The sequence below is a fragment of the Nothoprocta perdicaria genome, unplaced genomic scaffold (assembly GCF_003342845.1).
Source record: "Nothoprocta perdicaria isolate Ctin4 unplaced genomic scaffold, notPer1 scaffold_143, whole genome shotgun sequence".
Classification (NCBI taxonomy): domain Eukaryota; kingdom Metazoa; phylum Chordata; class Aves; order Tinamiformes; family Tinamidae; genus Nothoprocta; species Nothoprocta perdicaria.
This window is the reverse complement of record NW_020454572.1, coordinates 1,363,583-1,387,841: the sequence shown is the minus strand read 5'-3', so window position 1 is coordinate 1,387,841 and position 24,259 is coordinate 1,363,583. Positions and strand designations below refer to the sequence as shown.

Here is a 24,259-nt window from a genome sequence, read left to right as displayed (position 1 = left end):
AAAACAGGACAAGAGGAAACGGCCTCAGGTTGTCCCAGGAGAGGTTCAGTTTGGATATTAGGAAGAAACTGTGTATAGAAATAGTGGTGCAGCAGTGGAAGAGGCTGCCCAGGGAAGCGGGGGAGTCCCCGTCCCTGGCAGTGCTCGGGAAGGGGTAGATGAGGCACGTGGGGACATGGTTTAACAGGCAGGGTGGGCATGAGTTTATGGGTGGACTTRCTGATCTTGAAGGTCTTTTCCAACAATAATGATTCTGTGAATCCACCCTACATCACTTCTGTTTGTCTAACCTGTTTTTAAAGCTCTGACGATGGGAGGCTTCGCAGCCCCCCGGGCACTTGTGTTTCGGTGCTTCTCTATCCTGCCTGGAGAAGGTTTCCTCTGTTGACACTGAATCTCTGCTGCCCCAATACAAGCTCTGTTCTGTTTGTTCCATCCCCASTAAACACAGCAAACAGATTATTCCTTCCTCCAGGATGCTTTTGTGTATTTGAACACTACAGAGTGTGTTTCCCAATCCTGGTTTGCTCCATGCTGGAATAAATGGTCCCAATTCACTCAGTAGCTCCTTGTGGGTCGTGCTTTTTAGCCTCTGCTGGTCCTTATTGTGCACTCCTGGGGACTTCCCAGTTGATCTGCATCCGCTTGGAAGTGCCCTGGGCGGCGGATACTCTCCAGCTTCAGTCTTGCCTTGTACCAAGGAAAGCCAAACAAAGCACAATTGCTTTGTGAATTTGCCAGGTCCTGCTGCCATTTGCTCCCGCTGATGCAGCACGTTCAGGCTGCGCTCCAAACAGTGGTCCCCAGTAGAGGCTGCCTACCCAGACCATCATCTTCCATCCTGTGTTGGTACAGTTCGTTATTTCTGCCCCAGTGTGAAGCCCTGCACTCGTCCCACGGCAAAGTGCATCCCGTTATTTTCAGACCGTGGCTCTAATTCCTCAGGATAATTCTGAATTACCGTTCTTCCCCACAGTGTGCTTGCAGTTGCGCCTCCCCTGCCATGTTGTTTGCAAACTTAATAAGCATAATTTCTATCCCAATACTGAGCTCTTTAATGAGAATATCAAATAGTTCTGGGTTTCAGTTAGAACCCTGTAGGATCCCACTCAGTGTGTTTTCCCTTCCTGATAAGAAAGGATTCCTGATTCCCCTACCCATAAATATCTTTACCCACTCGATATCTTCAGCTAAAAATAATTGAGCCACGTCTTACAGAACTGCTTTGTGAAGCAATTGCTGTGAAGGGCATCTGTCTGCTGCCTTTCCTTTTCTTGTGAGGCACAATATTCTGTCCAAATGGGAAGTTAGGCCGCTCTGTAGAAGTTTGTTCTTAACAAATTCCTGCTGGCTGCAAATCCTCTCTTTATTTTCTTCCAGGAGTCTACGTATAGTCTAATTGCCCCTGTATGTTTCCAGGAATTGTTATTAAGCTGATGGATGTACACGATTCCCTGGCTCTTGCTTCCTCCCTCCCTGGCTCCTCTCTCTTCTAACAGATGGTATCTGTCTTTGCCCATTTCTGCAATTCTCTGACCTCTCCTGTCCTCCTTGAGCTTTTAAAGGTGGCCACTAACAGCTCCGAGGCGTCTCCAGCAGCTTTCTAAGTAGTCTTGGATGATTGCTATTGGCTTTTGCTTTTTAAAGCTTCTCTGCATCAGTCTTCATTAAAGCCCATTTGCTTGCTGCTGCCCATTTACAGCTTGCTGTTTGCTCTGAGAAGAGCTCCACACCTTTGCTTGCCTTTTTGCTAATGTACGTCTTGGGAAAGGAGCCTCTTTTGCACAGGTTCTCTGTTGGCAGGAAGGAATAATCGTGTGAAGTGTAATTTTTTTTYCCTCCTTCAGTTAGACCAAAAAAGAAAAGAAAATTACCCTCCAAGTATTTAGGAAGCAGAATTAAAGCGAATGAATGATGCATGACCACTCAGTGTTTATGATTGATAAACTGACCTTTTAAATTTGGKTGGTGGCTAAGGTTTTAGAGCATTCTGAGCTCTTGGCAGTGCCCGTTCTTTGACAAAAGAATTGTCAAAGACTGAAAACATCAAAGACAAAGCAGCAAGACAAAACTTGGGGTGTCGGAAGGTGCAGCGCTTGCGCGGGGCCGGGGGACGCCTTTGCCTTCTCTGTCAGTCGTTGTGCTTCTCTCGTTCAGACCTTCGTGAGCCGTTTCCGCCGCATCATGGACTCCTCGCAGAACGCCTACAACGAGGACACGTCGGCGCTGGTCGCTCGCCTGGACGAACTGGAGCGGGCTCTGTTTCGAGCTGGCCAGAAAGGCTTGCATGACTTCCAGTGCTGGGAGAAGGGGCAGGCTTCGCAAATCACAGCTTCCAGCCTGGTGCAGAACTACGGGAAGAGGAAGTTCACGGATATGGATGGTTGAAAGCCCGGGAACRCGGAGCTGCCGTGGGGGACACTGCGCGAGCTGCAGCCTGTCTGGCACAGGGAAGGAAGATGAGTCGGCTCTGGGAAAAGCCAGACTCCTTGCCCAGTAGTGGGAATTTTTCTCCATAACATCTTTGGATTAGACAAGTGCAAGTTCTAGAGGCAGGTGGCAAGGGTATAAAAATAATAATAGATTGCAACASAGGATAGCTTTGCAGCTTACTCATACCACTCCTGAGGATTTGTAATTCTAGTGCTTCGTCCATGGCTGAAAGAATATGAGAGGCTTTTCTGAAAGGCTAATTAATATTTATTATTCTCTGTCTTCCAAATTGATACTCCCAGCACCAGATCTGTAAAGGAGGGGGCAAAGAGAATAATGTGATTCCTTATATTTCACCTTCGCGTTTCCATTCCAGCCTCCTGGGAACAGCTATTTCCAGCTTCCCCGTTCTTTGGAAACCCTACTGGTGTGAGAAGTGTGTGGTACCAACTGACCTCTTTTTTCTCATATCATGATACACCGAGTTGTAGCAGCTGCTCCTCGTTCAGCGTGAAGGTTTCCTTGTTTGTTTGTGTGTTTCCTTTCGGGAGCCTTTGTGTGCACTGTTAGCGCAGCAAAGAAAACCCTCCCTTTAGGTGGGCACCCCTGGGAAGTTCCTTGCGGGTCCCCAAGGCTGTCTCCTTCCTGCCCTTTGCCTGTCCACTCAGGGCGCCGGGATCTGGGGGGAACATTCCCGTTCCAGGAACGGCTTTTGCGGCAGAGGCGACGCCGCAGAGGGGCCTGTGTTGGGCTCGTTTCACGGAGGAGCCGTCGGGAAGTCCGGGCTGGATCCAGAGCAGCAGCTTTAATGGAAACTGCTCCTCGTTATTAGCCTGGACCATCTGGTCTCCCCTGAGAAATTGTAGTTGCTGAATTTGGCTAATGGTGAAGAGAGAGCAAATGAATTGAGATTCCTTCCTGTGATCCATCGGTAGAGCATCCTAGTGAGTGTGGCTTTGGTGGAGCATCTGGAATTGGAACATGCAACACAGCACAGTAGTTATTATCCTATGTAGATGTTGCTATCCTTAAATCCAGTTTTTGTGTAAACCCCACTGGATTAACCGGGACAGGAAACATGCTTCCCTCTGTGGGAAGCAATTCCCAAGGTCAACGGCGTGGTCATCCTTTGGAAGTAAATATTAGATGTTCCRGGGGTGTTTCTGCACCTGTGCAGATAGTGGCCCTTGAGGAATAACTCAGAGCCTGTATCCCAGTAGTACCGAGCCCTTCCTCCTCTCTGGGAAGCACTGGGAGGTGGGAGCAGAGGGGAAACCAAAAATTCATGATTTCGTCCGTGAAAGATCCAAGAYCCAAACCTTGTGGGCGCTTTTATGGCAAGGAGACTTGGATGTCGGGTACATCCAACCATGTAAAGGAGCTCGAGTGCTGGGGAGCAGGGTCCTGCTTGGAGCCAGAGCCGRCTGCCGGATCCAGCAGCTCGTGGGCACCTCTGCCTCGGAGCACAGAGCCTGTCCCGCCACCGGAGACCCGCTGGAAGCTGCATCTGCCGGAGGACGCCCAGTAGGTGCAAGGTCTAATGCTGCTGCACTTAACRGCACATGAGAACCTCTGCATTTTCCTGAAACGTTTGTGATTTTTTGTCCATTTTTCCATTTCTCTGTGAATAAATATTTTGTAAGGGGAAATCCTTTGTGCAAATTGTCCGGCGGTGGGTAATTTCCCTGCAGCAGGAAAATCAGTGTGTGTAAGAAAACACAGGCCTTGGGAGACCTGCAGCCGGGAAGGATAATGCAATCTCGTGGGACSTGCCGTGCAACGTGCCCACCCGATGGAAGCTGTCGGGTTTGTAAGGGTGCCTCTTTAGGAGATGGGAGAGGGATGGAGGTGAGTCCATGTTATCCCCAGCTTTGGAATTTTAGCCTGGCTTATGGCACAGCAACAGGGAGCGGGTGGGAATTGAAGTAGCCGAGTGCAAGCAGAGCGACGGTCGCGGGACCCCTCTCGGGTCACCCACCAAAATAGTGGGTCAGTTAAGCCCAGCTTCAATGAAAAATATTTTAGATTTGCAAGTACTATTTTAATGAGAAAGTGGCTTTGAAAAAAAAAAAATCCCTAATTCCTCTCTTTCCTGACCTTTTTGGGATCCGAGCTCTTTTTTCTGCATTTCTAAGAATATTTTTCTCCTCCGACGCTGGGAACCAAACCCAGGCGGGCAGTGCACAGCTGCCAGTGTTTGATGCGGCTGGTTTCAGTGGGGAGAAATAATCCTTTATTTTCCTGGGAGAGCAGCCCTCATTGTCACCGCGGGCCTGGCTTTTTGTAAGGAGTCACTGTCGCTTTGAGGAAAGCCGAGTGGTTCATAATAAACACCAATCCTGTGAATTTAAATTGCAGGGTTTGGTTAGGAGATTGTGATATCTTCTTTTTGTTTTCCTAGCTGGCTGAAATGCTTTGTCCTCTCCAGAAATGCTTCATTGTTGCTGCAGACACCCACCGCCACTGAGAAGCYTTTTAACTAACCAACAAAAGCCTCCTCTGTAATTTTTATGAACACGTCCTGTCCTTTACGGTCACACAGCAGCAAGCTCTAAGTTACAGCAGTTGGGACCTGCCTATTTTGCCAAGGGCGCAATAAATTCTCATTGCAGCAGCGTACAAAAGAGGTCTGAAAAGGACTTTGAAGAGTCATTGCTCCCAGTGACCCTCAGCTTTTAAATTGAAGGACTATTTATGCTTGTGAGAAAACATTCTGTGGATTTTTTTCTTTTTTTACAGTATTGACACCGTGGTTTTTGCTACAGCCGAATAAAAAGTTGGTGACATTTGCAATGCTGATTAGTTGTATGTTTGTGTGAGAGGATTTGAGTTTGAAGGGCCCCTTGCCCTAAAGAGCCGTGGGCTGGGGCCAGTCCTTTCCCTAAAGCCAGGATTAGCTCTGTCCAGCCCATCTCAGAGCCCCGTTTGTCTGAGCAGATCTTTAAAAACCTTTGCTGGAGGAGCCTCAGCCTCCTTACATGAYGGGCTTGTATTTACTGCTCTTTCTGACAGCAAATCCCTGTCAGGACAACCAGTGAAACCAAAAAACTCCCGTGTTTTAGATTAGCAGCTCTGAAAACTCTTTGCGCTCTTATGTATCCCTTCTCTGTATGTCTTGTCATGCAAAAGAGGCAGCCGTGGAGGTAAGATCCTCCGTGGAGCACCAGCAGCTTGGCAAGGAGCAGGCACCAGCTCTCCCAGCTCAATTACCCTCGCATGAAGCGCTGCTCTTTTTCCCTTTGCCCTGAACAATGTCTCCGTTTGTCCCTGCCCGGTTTGGGGCTGGCGGGAAGCAGCCAGGCTGAAAACAGGAGGCGTCGCTCTGGTTTCTGTATCCRAGATCTGCAAGCATCAAATTGCGCGAAGAGAAGCGGCAAGCCAGAGGAGCGGCAGCAGCACGGCGTGCCCGGGGAAGTGACGCACGTTAGCACCAGGTGACATTAGTGTCGGGGCGGCCGCGGCACGCGAGCTCGCAGCGCGAGCCGCGCTCCTGCTCGCGAGTGGCTCCCGTAGCCGCTTCTCCGGCGCTTCCAGGACCTGCCTTCCAGGTGCTCGTGGAGCTGGTCGCACCACAGAGATCCCACATCATCCGAAAGAGAGACAGAGGCCATTGCTTCCTTCACGTGGAGGAGKGAAGGAGGAGTTCCTTCCTTCTTCTGTCCCCAGCCATGGGTGTTCTATCAGGCACGTTGGTAGCTCAGCCCGTGGTTCAGGAGCTTGTGGCTTCATTAGGACTCCAGTACTCTCAGCTTGGCCCAGGGCAAGTCACACAGCTGCTCCTTGCCTCAGTTTCCCTTTCAAATCAGTGAAGATATCAGAGGCTTATTAGAGTATTTTGCCCTCAGGGTGATAGGCAGCCTCTGATTTTGTTACAGCAAATCTGCTAGACAGATGTTAACAGCTGTGCTGCGGCTCAGCTCCTTCCTTGATAACAGAGCATCTGAAAGATKCCCCTTTTCAGCAAGCACGCCCACTTCCCTGATGGTTCCTCCCAAAGCCTTTCTGCCAAGCCTTTTCAGGGCTGCCCCACAGCTGGTAACGTCCAGTATCAGGACTTTTCCTGGTCTCTCCTACCTGAGCAGCGGTGGCTTCAGCAGGACCTTGCACAAAACGGATGGGACAGAGGTGGAGGTGGCCGCCAAGTATGGTACAGGTGAGCGGTGGGGGAGCCCCCCTGCACTTGCAACGCACGTCCAGGGTTTCTGTGCCCTCCACCTGGCTCTGGGATCTGCTTTCCRGGGTCTTGCTTCAACCTGATTTCAGTCTGGACAAGCAGATTTGGGGTTGAGAGAAGCTCTGCCAGTTTGGGCTTCCCTCGGAAGTGCCTCCTGGCTGCAGACCCRCTGAGGCTTTGCCTTGGGACCTGAGCCTTTGCCTGAGGATCTYCTGCCTCAGCRGTGGAGGCTGTTACAGAATGGAAACCAGTTCTTTCTCCTGAAACTAAACCCAGTCTAGTGTCACCAGAGTCTTGAAGACAGTGTAAAGCGATTAACACCATGCGCACAACTGCAGTGGAGAGAAAGGCGACCCTCTGAGGGTGCAACATATATATGAACTATTTTTTTGAGTTTTTACCTAGTTTGCTGTGACTCTATGCATGCAAAAATATCCAGTCCCTCAGTGCCAAGCTAAGTCCGCAGTGAATCAAGGCCAATGGAAGGCAGAAAGCGTCGCGGTTTTTGCCTTCTCTGCCCCAGCAGCATCGTCCTCTTGAGTTGGACAGACCAGTTGGGTCGGAAATCCAGACCCTGCCGGTGTCACCCAGTTGCAGAGACACCGAGTTTCTCGTTGGGCCCCAGTCAGTGGTAGCCTCTTCGTTGCTGGTTAAGAAGGACCKTCAGGTCTCCTCGGTAGTTCCTGGGGGATTGAAGCGATGGCCCCCAGAAGGCCGCGGCCGGTGGGGTCTGGGCACGCACTGCATGTTGGCAGCCAGGAGACGGGGCGCTGAGCTTAAGGTGCTCTTTTYGTGCGAGTCCTACCACAACTGCTCATGTTCTTCATAGAGAGATCCCTGGTGATGCTTTTCTGCCTTTCAGATCAAGCTGGGTGTCTAAGCGACTTGCTGCTGCCTGTGCAAGGGGGAAACGCAAGTCAAGGGAGACCCAGAGCAGCGCTGGGGTTGTGCTGCGCTGTCCTAGATCAGAGGAAACGGGTGTGGGTGTCGTGTTTGGCACAGGCGCAGCGGGACGAGTGTTACAGAGGGAGCTGGTGCTGCCTGGAAAGAGCTGCGGGCAGAGGAGGAGGGGGACACACACTTGTCCGTGTCCCTTGGGCATGTCGAGTCCCACCCGGCCTCCCCTCGCCGCTGCTCRCGTGCCTGAGGCGCCCTGCGGCTCGGGGAGGAGCGGGATGCAGCCTGGTGGCACGTCCCTTCTCCGTTCCGTCCTCGCCTCCAGCCTCAACACTCACCATCCGGGCGCTGGAAATGTGGTTTCCCGGYGCGGGTGAGTCCTGCCGCTTTCTTTTCACGGCTTCGCCATGTGCGTAATCAAGCTGCAAAGCTGCTTCTGGCCTTTGCAGGGTTTGTGTGAAGCAAAGTGATGTGAAGAGACCTGGAGAAAGTAAAGGAGAGGAAAAGGAAGCAGGAGCTGGAGAGGCACTCGCTCGAGGCGCTCGCTCGGGCTTTGCAAACACTTCCTTAATGTCATTGGCAATACCAGCAGGTTCCTGAGATTAGCCCGCTTCTATTTTGGAAGAGTTATGGCCCGTGGCAGCCTTCCAGGCAATCTTTCTGTCTGGATTGGCAGGACACACTGTGGTCGTGCACCTTGCGTTAGCCTCGGGGAGGCCGTGCAGCTCCAGCGCGTCCCAGCTGCTGCCCACGCGCGTGGGGAAAGGGTGTGTTAATTGGATTTCCCACGCAAGGCAGAAATCTCACGTGCTTTTGGGCAGAAACCACTTCTCGGTGCCTGCCGGGGCAGCGAACACAAAGCGGAGGCCGAGCAGCCCCGGTGCGTCCCGAGGGATGGTGGATCTGCGCTCGCGGCGGCGCCGTGGCCGTCGGGCCCGACGCTCCCCAGCGCCGCTCGCGAGGAGCCCGGCAGCACCGCRGCGCTGCGTCCATCCGGCACTGCCGTGGTGCCCCGGGGGCTTCCGCGATGCCCGAGGCTGCAACATCCAGCCAGTGCTGCGGGTTGGCAAGCCCGGAGCCCGGGCTGCGTTGCGGTTCTTGCCTCTGCAAACTGGGCTGTCGTGTGCACCAGTAGCGGCCCAGCTGCCCGTGTGTCCTCTGCTGACACCAGCAGAATGGGGCTGGTGGGTCATCAGCTGCAGCATCCTCGTGTCCGCCAGGCTGCTCCCGACRGAACTGGGCACCCTGCGACATCCCCACCAGCCTGCCATAAATCCCAGCCGCTCCCAAGGGCTTTGCCTGAATCAGCAAGGCACAGGATGACACAKGGGGAAAAAGAAAATGAAATCAGTTTAAGTTGGTCCTTGGGAATGTGGTAGAAGCCACTTTAATCTCCTTAGCAGTGGCCCGTCTCGGAGAATCAGCAGGATGCTAATTAATTGAGAGGCACTCAACTAAGGATGCTTGGATCCCTCCCGGCTCCGAGCGGAGCCGTTCAGGTTTGCCTGGAGGAGCTGGYGGCTCTCCCCATGGACGGGTCTGCTTCAAGGTAGAGTCCTGCACGAGGGTCCCCACTTGGACCAGGAGTGCGGATCCCTCTCTGCTGACCCTGGCTGTCCAGGGGTGCCTTGGCACGGTGAGACAATCCCATGCTCCGTGTAGGTGCTGGTGACAACGGCCTGAGGAGCAAGGTGGCCAGCTGATCGCTCAGGACCTTGTGTTTTTGGTGAGTGCTAGGAAATAGGAGCCGTGAAGACAGGCTGGTTTGACCCTTTTCCCCGAGGACCGCGGGGCGGTAGCAGGACCCACGTCCTGCTGGCACCGCAAGCAGCTCTGGCAAGTAGCTTGACAGCACCAGCGGCCTGGGCAGCCGTGTTAATTGGCCRCGACAGCTCATTTGTTATCTTGCATTTAGCTATTGATGGGGCGCGTGTGATGGACTCACAGCGAAGGTCAGCGCCAGACTGGGAAAAGAAGGGGTGTTTTTTGCTGTTCGAGGGTGGCTTTGTGCTCAGCGCCTCCTGAAGCCCCCGCGCAGCCTGCAGGGCCAGTGAGGTCCTCGTCCCCCACTCTGGGAGGCTGAGCCTCTGCTGAGCCCCACCTGAGCTCCTGCACCTCCATCAGGGTGACAGTCACACACCTGCGCAGCAACCAAGGGTGCCAAGGGTGGGTTTGCTCTCACTGTTCAACACCTCATGGGCAAGAAGATGTAGAAGTGAGAGGAGAAGCAGATTCAAGGGGAGATTTGATACCTGCAGGTGAAACCAAATCTCTCAAGGGTTTTTCAGTATGTAGCCATGGATTTAAGGCTCGGGAAGACCCTTCACAGTCTTCCACCGAGTCCCAAGCCATGGGGAGAATGACTGGAGGCCACCCCATCCCCTGTGAYGTGATGGAGCAGCGATCATCCCCGTCCTGGGGCAGCTACACCAGTGGCTCCGCTTCCCTTGCGGGGCCCTGCCCGCTCCACGGCCCCGATGTGGAGTGACAAGGGAGCGCATTAGCCAAGAGCAGGGAGAAATCATTAGGAATGATGGATCCCTCGGAGCTGGAGCATCAATTGGCTGCCGGTCAAGGGGAAGGTCAGGGGCAGAGCCTTGGGGCTGCTGGCTGCTGCCCAGGCAAGGACCATCTGGGTCGGTGGCCATTCCTGCTCCTGCTGCATCCCCCGCCCTGGCCCAAAGCCCTTCCCTGGTGGAACCCCGCACACGCAGGCACAGCCTGCGGTGAGGACACGGCTTACGGATGCAAGACCCACGGGAGATGGGGGCACCGGAGGGGTCACATATTCCCGGAGGGGTTTGGAAGCCTGGAGGTGGAGCCTGTCAGATGCAGAGCTCCCCCACAGCTGAGAGGGGCTCCGGCTGACCTTCCTCTTCGGGAAGAGGAGGTGGGAACCAGGCACCGCAGCCAGAACGCGYTCAGCGTGATCTACCCTGCCGCATGATTTGGGCCTCATGTTGGATCGAGGTGGATGTGCCAGGCCGGAGCTGGGCTTGCAAAAGGGCTGGGAGCACCATCCTCCCAGGTGCCTCCCGCTTGGCTTTGCCCCAAAGCCTTCACCTGAGAGTACAGCCCACCAAGGGGAGCTTTTCCTGGTGGGAAGTTTTCCTGGCAGGATTGTGGCAGGGGTGGAATTCCTTTTCTTTTTTTTCATTAAAATCCCCCCCATTTCCCTGAGCCAGAGAGGAGGAGCGGGGCTGGGGGGAGCAGTTGGAGAAGGGGGTTGCTCCAGCCTCATAGCAAGAGCCCAGCTCACCCAGGGCCCTGGTGGTTAGCGGGCCGTCATGGAAGGCCTCTCCTTCGAGCCCGGGGCCGCGGCAGAGCCCGAAGCCATCATGGAAAGTCACCGCCGGCCCTGGTGCCGCCGGCCGAGGAGGCTGCTGGCACAGCTGGCAGCGCCAGCCCCACGCCTGAGGGATGCTGAGCTCCGGCAGGACCTCGTCTTCCCAGCCACCCGCTCCAACCGGGATGTGTCCAGGGTGCCCGATGGAGCCCAGTGACTCCCATCAGGCCGTTGGAGGGGCTGCAAAGTGCCTCTTGAGACCGGCTGTGACATGTGTGGTCCCCCCATGATGCTGCTTGAACAGCCCCACGGCAAYGTCTGGGCTGGCAGCAACGGCACCTGGCAAAGGGGCCCTGGGGGCAGGGAGGTCCCCAAGYGAGGCCTCTGACCCCCCAGCCAGGCCGGGGGTCCCTCTTGGTGGGGGCTGTGACCTCCCGAAGCTGCCGCGGGAGCCAGACCTCTCTGTGACCGCTTTAGTGTCGCGTGGCTGAGCTAAGAGCCGGCAGCGAAGCCATGCGGAAAAAGCACCATTGACCAGCACTGGGAGAACAGTGAGGAGCGATGTGGAAAAATCCATGTGGCTAAATCCCGTCTCTTCCCTCTCTGCCCCAAAGCCTCCCTCCTTTCCCCCCCACCAAGTGCAATGTGCTCAATTGGCTCCCAATCAAGGGGTTAACTGGCCCCCAGGCTCCCTCCGGCCTTTTTCCGGAGGAGGTGGCTGTGGGCTGAAGGCAGCTGAAAACCTGGTTGCCATCCAAAAAGCCAAGGACAAGCTGTTAAAACAGATGTACCCATGACGGTATAACTCATGTCCCTATTGTGAATCCTTCCAGCCCCTTAGCTGCCGGGATGAGCCGTGCGCTGCCCATGCCCAGGAGATGTGCCCCGCTGCGGCCTGACTGGGCCAATGGGCATGACCGGAGTGGGGGACCCATGGCCTGTGGCTCCTGCAGGGATGGAGGGCATCCTGCATCTCTGCTGCTGTGAGTCTGGTGCTTCCCAGCGCTCCCACGTAGTGTTTCCAGCTCCTGGCTCTGCCAGCCCCACARAACTGCCCCACAGCCACCTCCTCCATCCCCAGCTGCTGTCACCCCCCAGCTTCCAACATCCAGAGGGGAGGGAAGGGGGATGTTACTGCTGTGGCCCTCCCAAGCCCCTTAGGCACCACGGCCTTCTCCCTGGGTCCCCTAGAGCTCTGGGGCACCAGAGCCCTGTGCAGCAACCCAGCAGCCCTGGTGCCCTGTCCCCGCCGTGTTCCCAGGGACCCCCCGGCTGCCCCCGCTCCCGATCACCCCCGTCCCCCCCGCTCCGGAGCCGCCCGCTTGCACCGCCCCGGTCCCCGCGGCCGCCGCCCGCCCGGCGCCCCCGGCGGCGGCCCCGTCCGCTGCCGCCCTCCCGCGGGGCCCGGCGAGGGGAGGACCCGGCCGGGCGCGGGGGCCGAACCGGGCCTCGCCCCTGCGCCGCCCCGCGCGCCTCGCACCGGCTCCGCCACCGCCAGCGGCTCCGCTCGCCCCGCCGGCCGCGCCGCTCCCGCCCCGGCATGAAGGTGCTGCGGCACAAGATCGAGCTGCTGACAGGTACGGCGGCTCCGCCCGCGGCGCCTCCGGCTCGGCCGGCCCCGCTCCGGCCCCGGCCCCGGCTCCAGTCCTGATTCGGTTCGGCCGCGGTTGCGTCGCGGCTCTGGTCCTGGTTCGGCTCTGCCCCGACGCCGGCCGGGCTTACAGTCCAGTTCGGCTCCGGCTCTGATTCGGCCCCAACTCTGGCTCCGCGGCGTCTCTGTCGCGGCCGCGCTCCGGTCCCGTTTGGACTCGGCCCCAGCTCCGCTGCCGTGTCCCTGATCCGCTCCTGGTTCAGCTCGGCGCCGGTCTCGATTCGGCGCCGGTGCCGGTTCGGCGCCGCCGCTGCCGCCCCCGCACGGGGGTGGAGGCCGGGGGACCCCGGCGGCGGGGGGCGGGGAGGAGGAGGCTGCTTCGCCCCGCGCCGTTCGGGGGTCCTGCTGTTGCCCCTCCTGGCAGGGCTTGCGGGGAGGAGGGGAAGTGCTTGCTGGATTTTACCGGCCTCAGCGACGGGGATGGGTGCTCAGAGCCGCGCTTGGCACTGCTCCCTTTGCGGGGCCCTGCTGTTGCTTCGCTTGTCCCCCCCCTAGTTTGGGGGGGGTCACTTTGCTGCCACTGTCTCCCTGCCCGCGGGCTCGGCCGGCAGCGTCGCCACCCCCGATTGGCACCCGCTGGCTGCCCACAGGCCCCCCCTGCACCTCAGGGACCCACGTGACGCCGCGGGGGCCATGGGGGCCCGTGGCTGTCCCCAGTGCGAGGCCGCGGATGTGCCCTGCTGACGCACGTTGCTCACACCGCCCCCTCCTTCTCCTCCTCCCCTGCTGAGGGGGGTCCCGAGCGGTGTCCTGGGTGGGGGGCACCCCAGTGCCAGGCGCACACACTGTGCCTGGCTCCTGCGCAGYGACAGACACCCCCAAGTGCTGCAGGGGCTTGGGGGGGCAGGTGCTGCCCTTCAGCCACCAGGCTGAGGAGGGACCTTGCAGCCCGGAGTGGGGATTATCTTCGGGGTGGGTGCCATGGGGCACCCCCACAGAGTCCTGCTGGGCAGCAGGGCCCCCCGCAGCGTTCCTGTCCCTGCCTCACCGCCTCCTCTGGGGGGAGGAAAGCGCTGGGAATACATGGATTGGGGGGGCCGGAGGGGAGCGGGCGGCTACCGCGTCCCCGCAGGAACTGGAGTCTCTCTGGAGGTGCCGGGCGCRTGTGGGGTTGTTGATCCCCAGGGTCCCGGCAGGGCCGCCTGCGCCGCGGGCAGGCCCGCYGGCTGCCTCGGTGCCCCGCGCGCGGCCCGGGGGCGGTGGCACCAATAGGGACAGGACTAATGCAGGGCGGCAGCGCGCARCGCCGCGGGCTCGCCAGGCCCCCCCGTCCCGGGGCCGCCACGCTGGGCGATGCTCACGCGGCAGGGCCGGCAGTGACCGCRGGGCTCCCCCCGCGCCCCCCGCCAAGGTCACRGGGAGGGGGTGGCCGCGTGGCTTGGCTGCCCGCCCTCCCCAAAGGGCCTCGGGCTCGAGGTGATAAAGGCAGCGAGCGCCCGAGCGCCCTGGCCACCCTGCCTTGGGGCCGGGGCCGCCCTGGCCTCYGCCGCGCAGCCCGGCACCCGGCTCAGCGCCCAGCCAGCCACCGGTGAGGGCGGCGCTTCCCCTTCCTCCCCACCCTTCTTCTTCAGCGCTTCCTCCCTGGGGATGGTGCCCCCGTGGGCACCCCAGCCGTGAGCCGCAGGGCCGGGCCCTGTGGAGCTCCAGGATTCGCGGAGCTGCAGGGATTCCCGGGAGGCTCCGTGCCCAGCAGCCGAGTGCGGTTCCAGCGCAGAGCAGCCAGGTGGCACAGCCTGCCTGCAAATCCCAATGGAAAAGTCGGATGGATTGGAGAAAACTGCCTTGGGAGGGCAGCTCGCAGCTGGGGAGCCTGGGGCTGCTGCAGGCGGGTTGGAGCAGGGAGCGGGGCCCGCGTTGCCGGGACCTCATAACCCTCCTGCTGCCCTGGGTGATGCAGGGGGCTGGGATGTGAGTGGAGGTGGCCAGGGAGCAGCGCTGGCCCCTTTGGAGCAGCAGGAATTTGGGTAGTAGCCTGGGAAGAAGGGGGAAGCAGGCRGCGCACATGCGAGGCTCGTCCCATCTGCCCAGCGCCCAGTCCGGGGCCACCRCTCATCCCCCTTACTGGGCAGGTCTGGGATTGTCCCATCCCTGGTGGCCGGGGCAGCAGGTAGACCGTGGCTTGGAAGCTGCCAAGGGCTCATGGCCTTTGTGGAGGAGACCAAATGCCACCCGTGTGTCACGGTCCCTCCACGCGGCGAGGATGAGGCGGAGGGGCGAAGGCTCCGCGTGCGCGTGGCACCCAGCGCGYGGGCGCCCGCGGGTGCTGATGCCTCCCTCCCCGCCACGGGCAGGGCTGCTGCTGCAGGAGATGACCATGGCCGGGCTGCACGAGCTGCGCTTCACCGAGGAGAAGCCGCTGCTGCCAGGCCAGGACGCCGAGCTGGTGAGTCCAGCAGCGCGGGCGGCCTCGGCGCCGGCAAGGAGCCCGGAGCGGGGATGCGGTGGGACGGCGGGCGGCCCATACACCACATGCTTGGCCCCCCCATGCTCCCCTTGCTCCCTCCAGGACAATTCGGATGCCTTCCTGGCCGCCGTGGACACGGATTGGAAGGTAGGACCCTATGGGGTGACTTGGCGCTGGGCTGGGGACAAAAAACCTCTTGGGAAACTGGACTCCTGCTTCCAATAGGCACTGAGCTGCTTTCGCAGCCCCTCCACCATTGCCATGGCAATGGTTCCCCGGGCGCTGCCGGCTCCCCGCTTACATAAGGATGTGGGAAAGCCCCTTTCTTTTAGTCTATTTTCCYGTTATTTTGTTAATTTGGGGGAGGGTTGTGGCGTCGCCCTCCATCCRTGCCGGCATTTGGCCCCCATGGCTGGAGGATGCCAGCTGCCCCGACCCTCTCCCAAGTCCRGCTTTCTACTGGATGCGACGCTGAAGTGGCTAAAATGAAGCTGCTTTGTCCTCCTGCTGGGACAGGGACAGGCGAGCCCCGTTCCTCCCRGTGGAATTCCGACTGCGTGGAGCTTTTGGGAAGAGCTCGCACAGCTCCCGGTGCCTGTGGAATGCCAAAGCCTTCAAGGGGCTGGCAGGGTTCAGAGAGCCCCAGTGTCACCTCTCAGGGCTTCCCGGGGCCTGTTGACCAGATGCTAAAAAAAATGTCCCCCCAAATTGCCTAAAAGCAACGCAGCTGTTTTAGGAGTCTGCAGAGCTGGCAAAGGCTGCAGGGAGTGCACAGGGTCCCGCTCGCTTGCTTCCTGAGCCCAAACCCAGGAGCTTGGTTTCGCCCCAGCAAGGGCAAGGAGGTGGCACAGGGCAGCCTAGGAGCACCAAGGGCAGCTCTGGAATGGATCCTGGGGAGGCCTGCAAGCACTGAGGGGACCTGAGTGCGCAATGCAATGGGTGCCCGAAGCAGTGGGTGCACAACGCAACGGGTGTGTGTCGCAACGGGTGCACCTATGCAATGGGTGCGCGATGCAGTGAGTATGTGTTGCAATGGGTGCACATCTGCAGCGGGTGCGCGATGCAACGGGTGTGTGTTGCAGTGGCTGCACATTTGCAATGGGTGCAAGACGCAGTGGGTGCACGTTGCAATGGGTGCACGTTTGCAACAAGTGCGCAATGCAATGGATATATGTTGCAACGGGCGCACATTTGCAATGGATGCACGATGCAGCGGGTGCAGCCCCCACTTTCGGGCTGCCCTTGCCTGTCTGGCGCTGACAAAAGGGGGAAGATGGGCGCTGGGGCAGCGCGGGGCGTTCTTTTCCCTCATAAACAAGGGTATTTAGGGCCAATTGGAGCATGAATAATCGGCGGCGGCAGCCAATGGCTGCTGCGGCGCTGGGCCGCAGTGGAGCGCGAGCGCGGGGCCGCGCGCGCGGGGACGGCGGAGGGAGGGCCCGGCGCGGGGCTGGGGCTGCGCTATAAAGCGCGCGGGGCCGGAGCGGCGCAGAGCGTCGCGTCGCGTCGCCCCCGCTGCCGCTGCCCTGCCCGCGCATCCGTCCGCCCGGCTCCTCGCCATGCCTGAGTGCTGGGATGGGGTAGGTGCCCCCCGTGCTGCCCATCCACCCGCCACCCACCCCGTCCACCCGCCCGGCCCTTTCCAAGTGGGCCTGAGGGCAAATTGCTCCACGGTGCCCCCCAGGGATGGAGCGGCATCGGTGGCGGCGGGTGGGATTTGCATCCCGTGGTGGGGCGTCTTTCTTCCCTGCTCCCCAGTCCGTGCCCATCCTGCTGGGTTGCGGGGCCGCATTGTCCTTGAGKCCGTCCTCGCTGAGCGCAGCTGCGGAGGCGGCCGTGGGGGCCCTTCTGCAGGCCCCCCACAAAGGACACAGGGCGGCAGCGCCAGGAGGGTGGCTGGCAGGGAGGAAGAGCCCGCTGTCCTTCATCCCCTCCATCGCCAGCATCCCACCCCCCCCGCTGCGGCAAAGGGCAGGGCCGGTACCCGGCGGTGCCGCAGAGGCTGCGCCACGGGGCCCCCGCACCGGGGGTGAGACCTCCCCCTCGCTGACCTTGGGCAGGGCCCTTCCCCGCCTCGGTTTCCCCATCTGTTATTTGGGGGGGGGGCAGCCGGGGGTGGCCTCGCTTGTGCAGGGGGGGCTGCGGTGTGTGTGGGACACGGAGCGTCGCTGCCAGGATGCCCTCGAGCCCCCAGGACGGGCGTGCCCTGGTGGGGGCCCTGTGGCCAGGAGACCCGGTCCCCGGCGTGCCCGCCACCCAGGCCCGTGTCCTTCAGAGTCCTTGGCAGCGCCAGGCCCGCGAGAGGCCCCCGCACCCCGCCCCAGAGCGCGGGGCATGGGGACACTGCGGGGAGGGAGGGGACACGGAGACACCGCTCCCCACCCTCCCAAGGGTCCCTTTCCCAGGGAAGCCTAGSCACAGGGCGTTCCCTCTGGCTGCCCAGCGTCCCTGCCCCTTCTAAGCAAGTTTTTTTCTTTTTTTTTTTTCTTTTTTTTTTTTTTTTAAGGTCATTTTAAGTGTTTTTTTTTTTTTCCCCAAGGCTCCCTTAGTCCTGCGTGCGCCTGTGCCAAGCGCTCCCATCCCATCGCCTGGTCCTGGTGTCCTGGGCTCCTGCCCTTCCCCAGACCCCCTTCCACCCCACTCCCCTATCTCATCCCGTAATCCCATCCCATCAGCTGCCTGTCCCATATCCTCCTATCCAATCCCAAATTCTCCATCCCTCTTCTGTGATTTATTTATCCCCTCCCATACCTGTCCTATGTCATCTCACCCCATGCCACACTCGAGCCTCATCCAAGGATCCTCCCATATCAAATCATCCTGKCTCCAAACCTCCATTCCAGCGCACATCCTCCCATCCCCTTCCCAAATCCTCATCCCATCCCACCCCATTGCCTCCCACCGCACCCCATCATGGGCGCGTCCAGCTCAGGAAATCCACACCGCGAGTCGATGGAGGCTGAGAGCGTTACTGGCGATCACAGAATAGCTGGGACTTGCTATATACATATATATATTCTGCCMGCGAGGCCATCGGCAGCCTGGGCTTTTCCCAGGACGGCTGCTCCCGTTTTCCAGCACGCGCAGGACGGGCAGGTTGACCTTGGGGAGCGATGGGGCGGGCAGGGCTGTGCTTGTGGATGGTGCCGGCGGGATAGAGGCCTCGGGGGCTTGGGAGGTCGCGTGTGCTGTGGGTGCTCCCAGGGCTGTGGGTGCTCCCCGGCGGGCGGCATCACCCTGCCCTCCTCTTCCTCCCACCCTGTCCACCAGGAACATGACATTGAGACCCCCTACGGGCTGCTGCACGTGGTCATCCGGGGCTCCCCCAAGGGCAACCGCCCTGCCATCCTGACCTACCACGACGTCGGCCTCAACCGTAAGTCTTGACCCGTCCCCTGGAGCCTGGAGTAGTGAGGGGGAGCGGACCCAGGACRCCTGGGCCCCCTGTGAGGGGGGGAGGGCGGCTCCCTCCTCCCTGCAGCTGAGTCACCGGCTGGCGGGGACGTGAGCTGCCTCCCAATGGAGGGGACACAGGGACATGGGGACATGGGGACACGGGACCGTGCGTCCCGCAGCGGGCCCCGCCGCCACAGCCAGGCACAACCTGCCGCCAGCCCCGGCAGCCGCCGCGTCCTGCTGGGCCCCGGCTGCCGTTTCCAAGCGAGGGGATTTGCAGCCACCTCTCCAATCTGCTCTTTGCCTGAGGAGGGTTTAGGGGCTGCTAATCCGGAGGGTAAGAATGGATAAGGCCACTCCGGGTGGCCCTGGCCCGTGCAGGGGACATCCCTGTGCTGAGGGCTGGCCGACTGCCACCAGTTGCCCCCTCTCTCCTCGTAGCTGCCCCTCTGCTCTGCAGAAGGCCCCGSGCAGGGTTTGGTGCCCTTGGACTCCCAGGCGAGGGGCAGCGAGGGGCGCGCGGCGGGCGCCCCGCGGGTCCCTCAYGCCTACCCGCCCTTGCCAGACAAGCTGTGCTTCAACACCTTCTTCAACTACGAGGACATGCAGGAGATCACCAAGCACTTCGTGGTGTGCCACGTGGACGCGCCGGGCCAGCAGGCCGGGGCCTCGCAGTTCCCGCAGGGGTAGGTGCCCCCGCCGCGGTGCCCGGCCCGCGGGGACGCCGGCCGGGCGGCCACCCCGCCGGGCGCCGCACGCGCGGGGCTCCCCATCAGCGCTGCCGTGCCGCAGGTACCAGTACCCCTCCATGGACCAGCTGGCCGCCATGCTGCCCAGCGTGGTGCAGCATTTCGGGTGAGTGCCGCGCGGCCGCGGCCTGCCCCGCCGCTGGCACCGTCCCTGGGCTTGGCAGCGGGCAGGGCCCTGTCCTCTCACCCCTCTGCCTTTCAGCTTCAAGTACGTGATTGGCATCGGCGTGGGYGCAGGAGCCTATGTGCTGGCCAGGTTCGCGGTGAGTTTGAACGGAGGCCGGGGGCCAACGGGCATCCACGGTGCTGGGGAGGCTCCTGAAGCACCAGGACCAGCCCTGGAGGGGAGGAGGGACGGCACTGCGCCGAGACCCGCATCCTCCTCATTCCCTCCTCTCTTGCTGCAGCTCATCTTCCCCGACCTGGTGGAAGGGCTGGTCCTCATGAACATCGACCCGAACGGCAAAGGCTGGATTGACTGGGCGGCTTCCAAGGTGAGCTGGGTGGCCCCAGCTGGCGGCGGCGCCCGGGGCCGCTGCGGGGTCTCACTGCCGCTGCTCCCTCCGCAGCTCTCGGGCCTCACCAGCACCTTGCCGGATATGGTCCTGTCCCACCTCTTCAGCCAGGTACGGTGCTCATAGGGCCCATGAGGGGCAATGCCCACCAGTAGGGCTGGGGAGAGCGGGGCGGTCGCTCCGGGGCCTGGCCAAGGGCTGATGTCCATCTCGGCCGGTGCAGGAGGAGCTGGTGAACAACACGGAGCTGGTGCAGAGTTACCGGCAGCAGATCAGCAGCGTGGTGAACCAGTTCAACCTCCAGCTCTTCCTCAACATGTACAACAGGTGAGCACCCCAGGATGCCTCTGCCAGGGTGAGAAAGGCTGGAGCACCCATGGGTGAYGCCGAGGGCCCCACGGAGACCTTGGTGCTGCTGTCACGATCAGGCAGCAGAGCAAAGCTGGTCCCTGGTGTGGCCAGRGGATGGTGTCTGCAAGGTGGTCCCCGTGCCAGAGCCCTTGCACCCACGAGTTGCCACATCSCAGAGCCCTTGCTCACAGTTGTCTCACATGCATGGGTGCCATAAGTCCCCAGCTATGGGCAGCAGCACCTGCCTGTGGGGCTCATGCCTCTCTCCTCCTCCAGCCGTAGGGACCTGGACATCAACCGTCCCGGGACCGTGCCCAATGCCAAGACACTGCGGTAAGAGCGACRCCAGCACAGGAGCCCCGGGGCACGCACCCCAGCCAGGCCCTGACTGCACCCTCTTGCTTCCAGCTGCCCCGTGATGCTGGTGGTGGGAGACAACGCGCCTGCTGAGGAGGGGGTGGTGAGTGCAGGGCTGCGCCGGGCCGGGCAGCGCAAGTCCCCACGCTCGGACACGCCTGGGCTCCCCCGTGCCCGTTCGCGTGCCACCCTACCGCTGCTGCCCTCTTGGGTGTGCTCGCTCTGCACCGGCACGCGCCCGGCGAGCGCCCAGTGCACCCCGACGTGCTCAGGGCTGGCCGCAGGGTGGGCTGGCCGCTTCTGCCAGGCTCAGAGCACCCTGGGGTGCTGCTCAGCTCCCTCTTGCCCGCAGGTGGAGTGTAACTCCAAGCTGGATCCCACCAACACCACCTTCCTGAAAGTAAGTGGGTGGCAGTGGGGGCCCCTCTCTGGGTGATGGGGAGAGCTGGGGTGCCCCTAGCCCAGCTCGGTAGCCCAGCAGTGCCCAGGATGCCAGGGGACAGGATGGAGGGGCACAGAGGATCCCCCCCATTCCTGATCAGGCCTTTTTCTCTGCAGATGGCTGACTCGGGCGGGCTGCCCCAGGTCACCCAGGTGAGTCCCCCACCCTCTGGGTAGCTGGATGCTGGGGCACCCGCTGCCATTGGGGGCAAGGGATGCCCCCTGCTCAGCCGGCCAGGAGGGGCTCCGTGGTGGGGGTCCCTGCCCAGCACGTGCCCCCAGCTCAGGCTGCGTTCTCCCCCCAGCCCGGCAAGCTGACTGAAGCCTTCAAGTACTTCCTGCAAGGCATGGGCTACAGTGAGTGTCCATGGGGCTGGCAGAGGGCGGCAGGGCGGGTGGCTGCGCGGGTGCTGGCCTGCTGCAGGAACGGGGCCCACGGCGTGTGCGGGTGAGGGGCGTGTGCAGGGCGTGCAAGGAGTGTGCAAGGAGTGTGCAAGGAGTGTGCATGGGGTGTGCATGGGGTACGCACGGCGGGGCGTGTGTGCAGGCTCTGTGTGCAAGCATGCGTGTCTGGAAGAGCCGGGTGGGTGCGGGGGCGGATGGGTGCGCGTGTGCAAGCTCGTATATACAGGTGGGCAGGCTTGTGTGCGTGTGCACCCGGAGGTGTGCGGAGCCCAGGAGYGGGCACAAACCCGCGTACACACTGCGTGCCTGCGTGGGCCCCGGGTCCGTGCGCGTGACCCTCTCTCTCTGCCCTCCCTTGTCCTCGTCCCTCTCCATCCYGGCCAGTCGCCCACCTCAAGGATCGGAGGCTGAGTGGAGGCACAGGTACCGCTGTGGGCTGCTCGGCCCATGCCCATGGCTGCATGGTGCCCGCCTGGCCTTGGGCTCGCCAGCCGGCCTGCGCTCCCCGCTGCGCCGCCGCGCTGTGAGATGCCCCCGAGCACTCGCGGCAGCAGCCGGCGCGTGGGCCCGTAGGGTCCCAGCCCGCTGCCCTCGGCCTTGCTCTGCTTTGCCTGGCACAAGGGAGTGCCCGCGCTCTGCCTAGCACCCTGACCCAAGCAGGGAGCACAAAGGGGCTTCAACACTGTCCCTTCCCGCCCCGCCATGCACGGCCGCTGCCACCCTCCTCGAGCTGGATGCAGCCTGTGCCTACTGGGCACCCTGGCGCTCAGAGGGTCACGCTGGAGAGCCGCAGGAGCCTCCAGTGCTGCGCACTGGGCCTCTCCTTGGACACCATCAGCATCCACTGCTAGCCTGCCCGGGGCCCCGCATGCCGCAAGCTCGTGCCCGGGGAGGGCTGCTTGGCGGCTCCGGCCTGGCCAGGGCCCTTGCGGCGAGGGTGCCGGGGCCCCGAGCTAAGCAGCCGCTCTCCCGCAGTGCCCTCAGCCAGCATGACCCGCCTAGCGCGCTCCCGCACCGCCTCGCTCACCAGCGCCAGCTCCGTGGAGGGCGCCCGGCCCCGCGCCTGCACCCACTCGGAGAGCACCGAGGCCATGGGGCAGATCAACCACACCATGGAGGTGTCGTGCTGAGGCCCGCGCCGCCGCCCGCCACCCCTCTGGAGCCGCTGCCYGTGGCCTCATCCCGCCGCCCCGCAGACGCCCTTGGGCCGGTCCATCCTCTTGCCGGAGTGACCCTCTCTCCCCCCAGCTCGCTGGAGGAGGAGAGGGACTTTGCGCCACCGCCCCAGCCCCGGCGCCCGCCCCAGCGGCCATCCCGCCCCACACGCCGTGGGCTCCCTCCCGGCCTCCCCTGCAGCGCTTGCGGGACCGCGCAGGGACAGGATGGTGGCGCAGGGGCAACAGGGGCTGTAGGGAGCGGGGGTGGACAGCATTGTTCATCCCAGCGCCCCCATCTCCGCACCCTCTCACCCTCCAGGGCCCCCCCCCAGGTTGGCGCCACCCAGCAGAGCCGTTAGCAATAAGACGAGAGCCCTCCCCAGGGAGCCCCTGGCCCACCCTGGGGTGCCCCGCAGAGCATGTGGCCTCGGTCGCCCATCACTATGGGGCCACCCGGGTGCCCTGTGGGCACAGGGACCCCCCAGCTCCACAGCTCCCTGCCGGCTCCTGCCCCAGCCCGCCCTCTCCCCGTGTCTCGCCAAACAGGGTGTCTCCCAAGGGCATGGCTCCCCCTCAGCCCACCCCAGCCGCGGTTCCCCCCAGCCGCCCCACCGGGTGCATGTGGCACAGGGAGAGCCCTGTCACCAAGTAAGGAGGGGACCCACAGGGGGCACAGGGGAGGGGAGCCCGACCCTGTGGCCACACACACACACGTGCGCACACAGAGCCACCCCCTGGACACCCTGCGACACCAGGGTCCCTTGTCCCCCCGCGTCCCGCCGTGTGCTTCTACCTGGTGTGACTCCGAAGCTAAGCAGCCCCATTGACACCACCCATTGCTCGCAGCTTATTTTTTTTTTCTGTGTCCTTCCAGATGATATATATAAATACCTATACATAATATATATAAATATATATATACAGGGTCGTCCGGTCCCTGTTCATTTTGAGTTGCCCCCTCACGGTGACACGTGGCTCCCCTTGGAGGTGGCCCGGCCATGCTCGCCTACAGCTTCTTCCCCTCTGCCCCGGGTTCTGTCGGGTCCCTTTGGTTATTTTTCCCTGGTGGTTCGTCCTTTCGATCTCTATTTTTTGGGTCGCTTTTCTTTATTTCCTGGTCCTGGTGGAGTTTAATGCCCTTTAGTTTCCTTCCTCCTTGCTCCAGCCCCTGTATCTCCGTTTCCCGCAGCCCAGGTGCACCCTGGCTGTCGCGGCGGGTCTGCGGCCACGGCCCTCACCTGCGACAGCAAAACCTACACCGGATTTAACTAACTTGTCGCTGTAGAGAGGATTTACTGTGTTGGGAAAAAAAAAAAAAGAAAAAAAAAGAAAAAAATAATAAAAGTCAGAACTTGCACATCTGGTAGGGCTGTCCATCTTGGCGGGGGGATTTCTCTCCCACTGCAGGTCCCACCTCATCCCTGCTCCAGTGCACAAGTGTCTGTCCTGGGCAGGGCAAACTCCCAATTGTCCTGAGTCCCTCAAGGTTGGGGTGCCAGAGCTGGGGCCGGGAGGTGGGTCGTCACTGTGGGYTCCACACCCGCAGGTGCCCCGGAGCACGTGGGAGGACAGACAGAAGACTTGTCCCCRTCTGCTCATGTTAAGGGCCAGGTCTCCACCCAGAGGGAGCAGGAGCCTCCTGGTGCTGAGCTGGGACAGGCAGCCCGGGAGCTGCTGCTGCTGGGGTGGGAGTGAGGAGTCCCCGCCTTGTCACGTCCGCCCGTGCTGTCCCCAAGGCTGCTCAGCTCAAGCGTCGCTGTACCTGTGTGTCAAACCCCGAGGAGCTGCAGGGCTGTGCATGTGAACACAGTCCATGTCCTCCCTCCGGCAGCGCGGGRGCCCCAGGGCAGGGGAGCTCCTTGCTGGGCCGCGGGACCCTGCTGGGCAGAACTGAGTCCACCTGGGAGCCCTGAGGGCCTCAGCCGCTGCCCACACACACCCAAGCAGCTCCCTGGGCCGGGCCAGTGGTGAGGGAAGGGGCCACAGGGCTCACCCAGGGCCTCCCGCAGGACCGGCCCGTGCTGCGGCACTGCCAGCAGTGCA

At 61.3% G+C, this 24,259-nt stretch overlaps 2 protein-coding genes across 5 annotated transcripts; both read left to right on the top strand.

Annotated features, from left to right (window-relative positions):
• The first annotated feature begins 198 nt into the window (after nucleotides 1-198).
• Nucleotides 199-3,960, top strand: GINS3 (GINS complex subunit 3). Its single transcript, XM_026034347.1, has 2 exons — nucleotides 199-279; nucleotides 2,026-3,960. Exons 1-2 carry the CDS (start codon nucleotides 199-201, stop codon nucleotides 2,386-2,388), a joined length of 444 nt encoding a protein of 147 aa, XP_025890132.1. The 3' UTR covers nucleotides 2,389-3,960.
• Nucleotides 3,961-12,299: 8,339 nt separating this feature from the next.
• Nucleotides 12,300-22,203, top strand: NDRG4 (NDRG family member 4). 4 transcript variants are annotated; one of them, XM_026034375.1, is made up of 17 exons: nucleotides 12,300-12,367; nucleotides 14,733-14,824; nucleotides 14,948-14,992; nucleotides 18,116-18,221; nucleotides 18,807-18,927; nucleotides 19,034-19,096; nucleotides 19,193-19,253; nucleotides 19,398-19,484; nucleotides 19,560-19,616; nucleotides 19,729-19,832; nucleotides 20,133-20,189; nucleotides 20,265-20,316; nucleotides 20,566-20,613; nucleotides 20,772-20,807; nucleotides 20,960-21,011; nucleotides 21,444-21,482; nucleotides 22,035-22,203. In XM_026034375.1, exons 1-17 carry the CDS (start codon nucleotides 12,331-12,333, stop codon nucleotides 22,187-22,189), a joined length of 1,212 nt encoding a protein of 403 aa, XP_025890160.1. In that variant the 5' UTR covers nucleotides 12,300-12,330; the 3' UTR covers nucleotides 22,190-22,203. The 4 variants fall into 4 exon arrangements, with proteins under 4 accessions (XP_025890160.1, XP_025890161.1, XP_025890163.1 ...); XM_026034376.1 differs by lacking the exon at nucleotides 21,444-21,482; XM_026034378.1 differs by lacking the exons at nucleotides 12,300-12,367; nucleotides 14,733-14,824; nucleotides 14,948-14,992 and adding an exon at nucleotides 16,370-16,425.
• The last annotated feature ends 2,056 nt before the right edge of the window (nucleotides 22,204-24,259 follow it).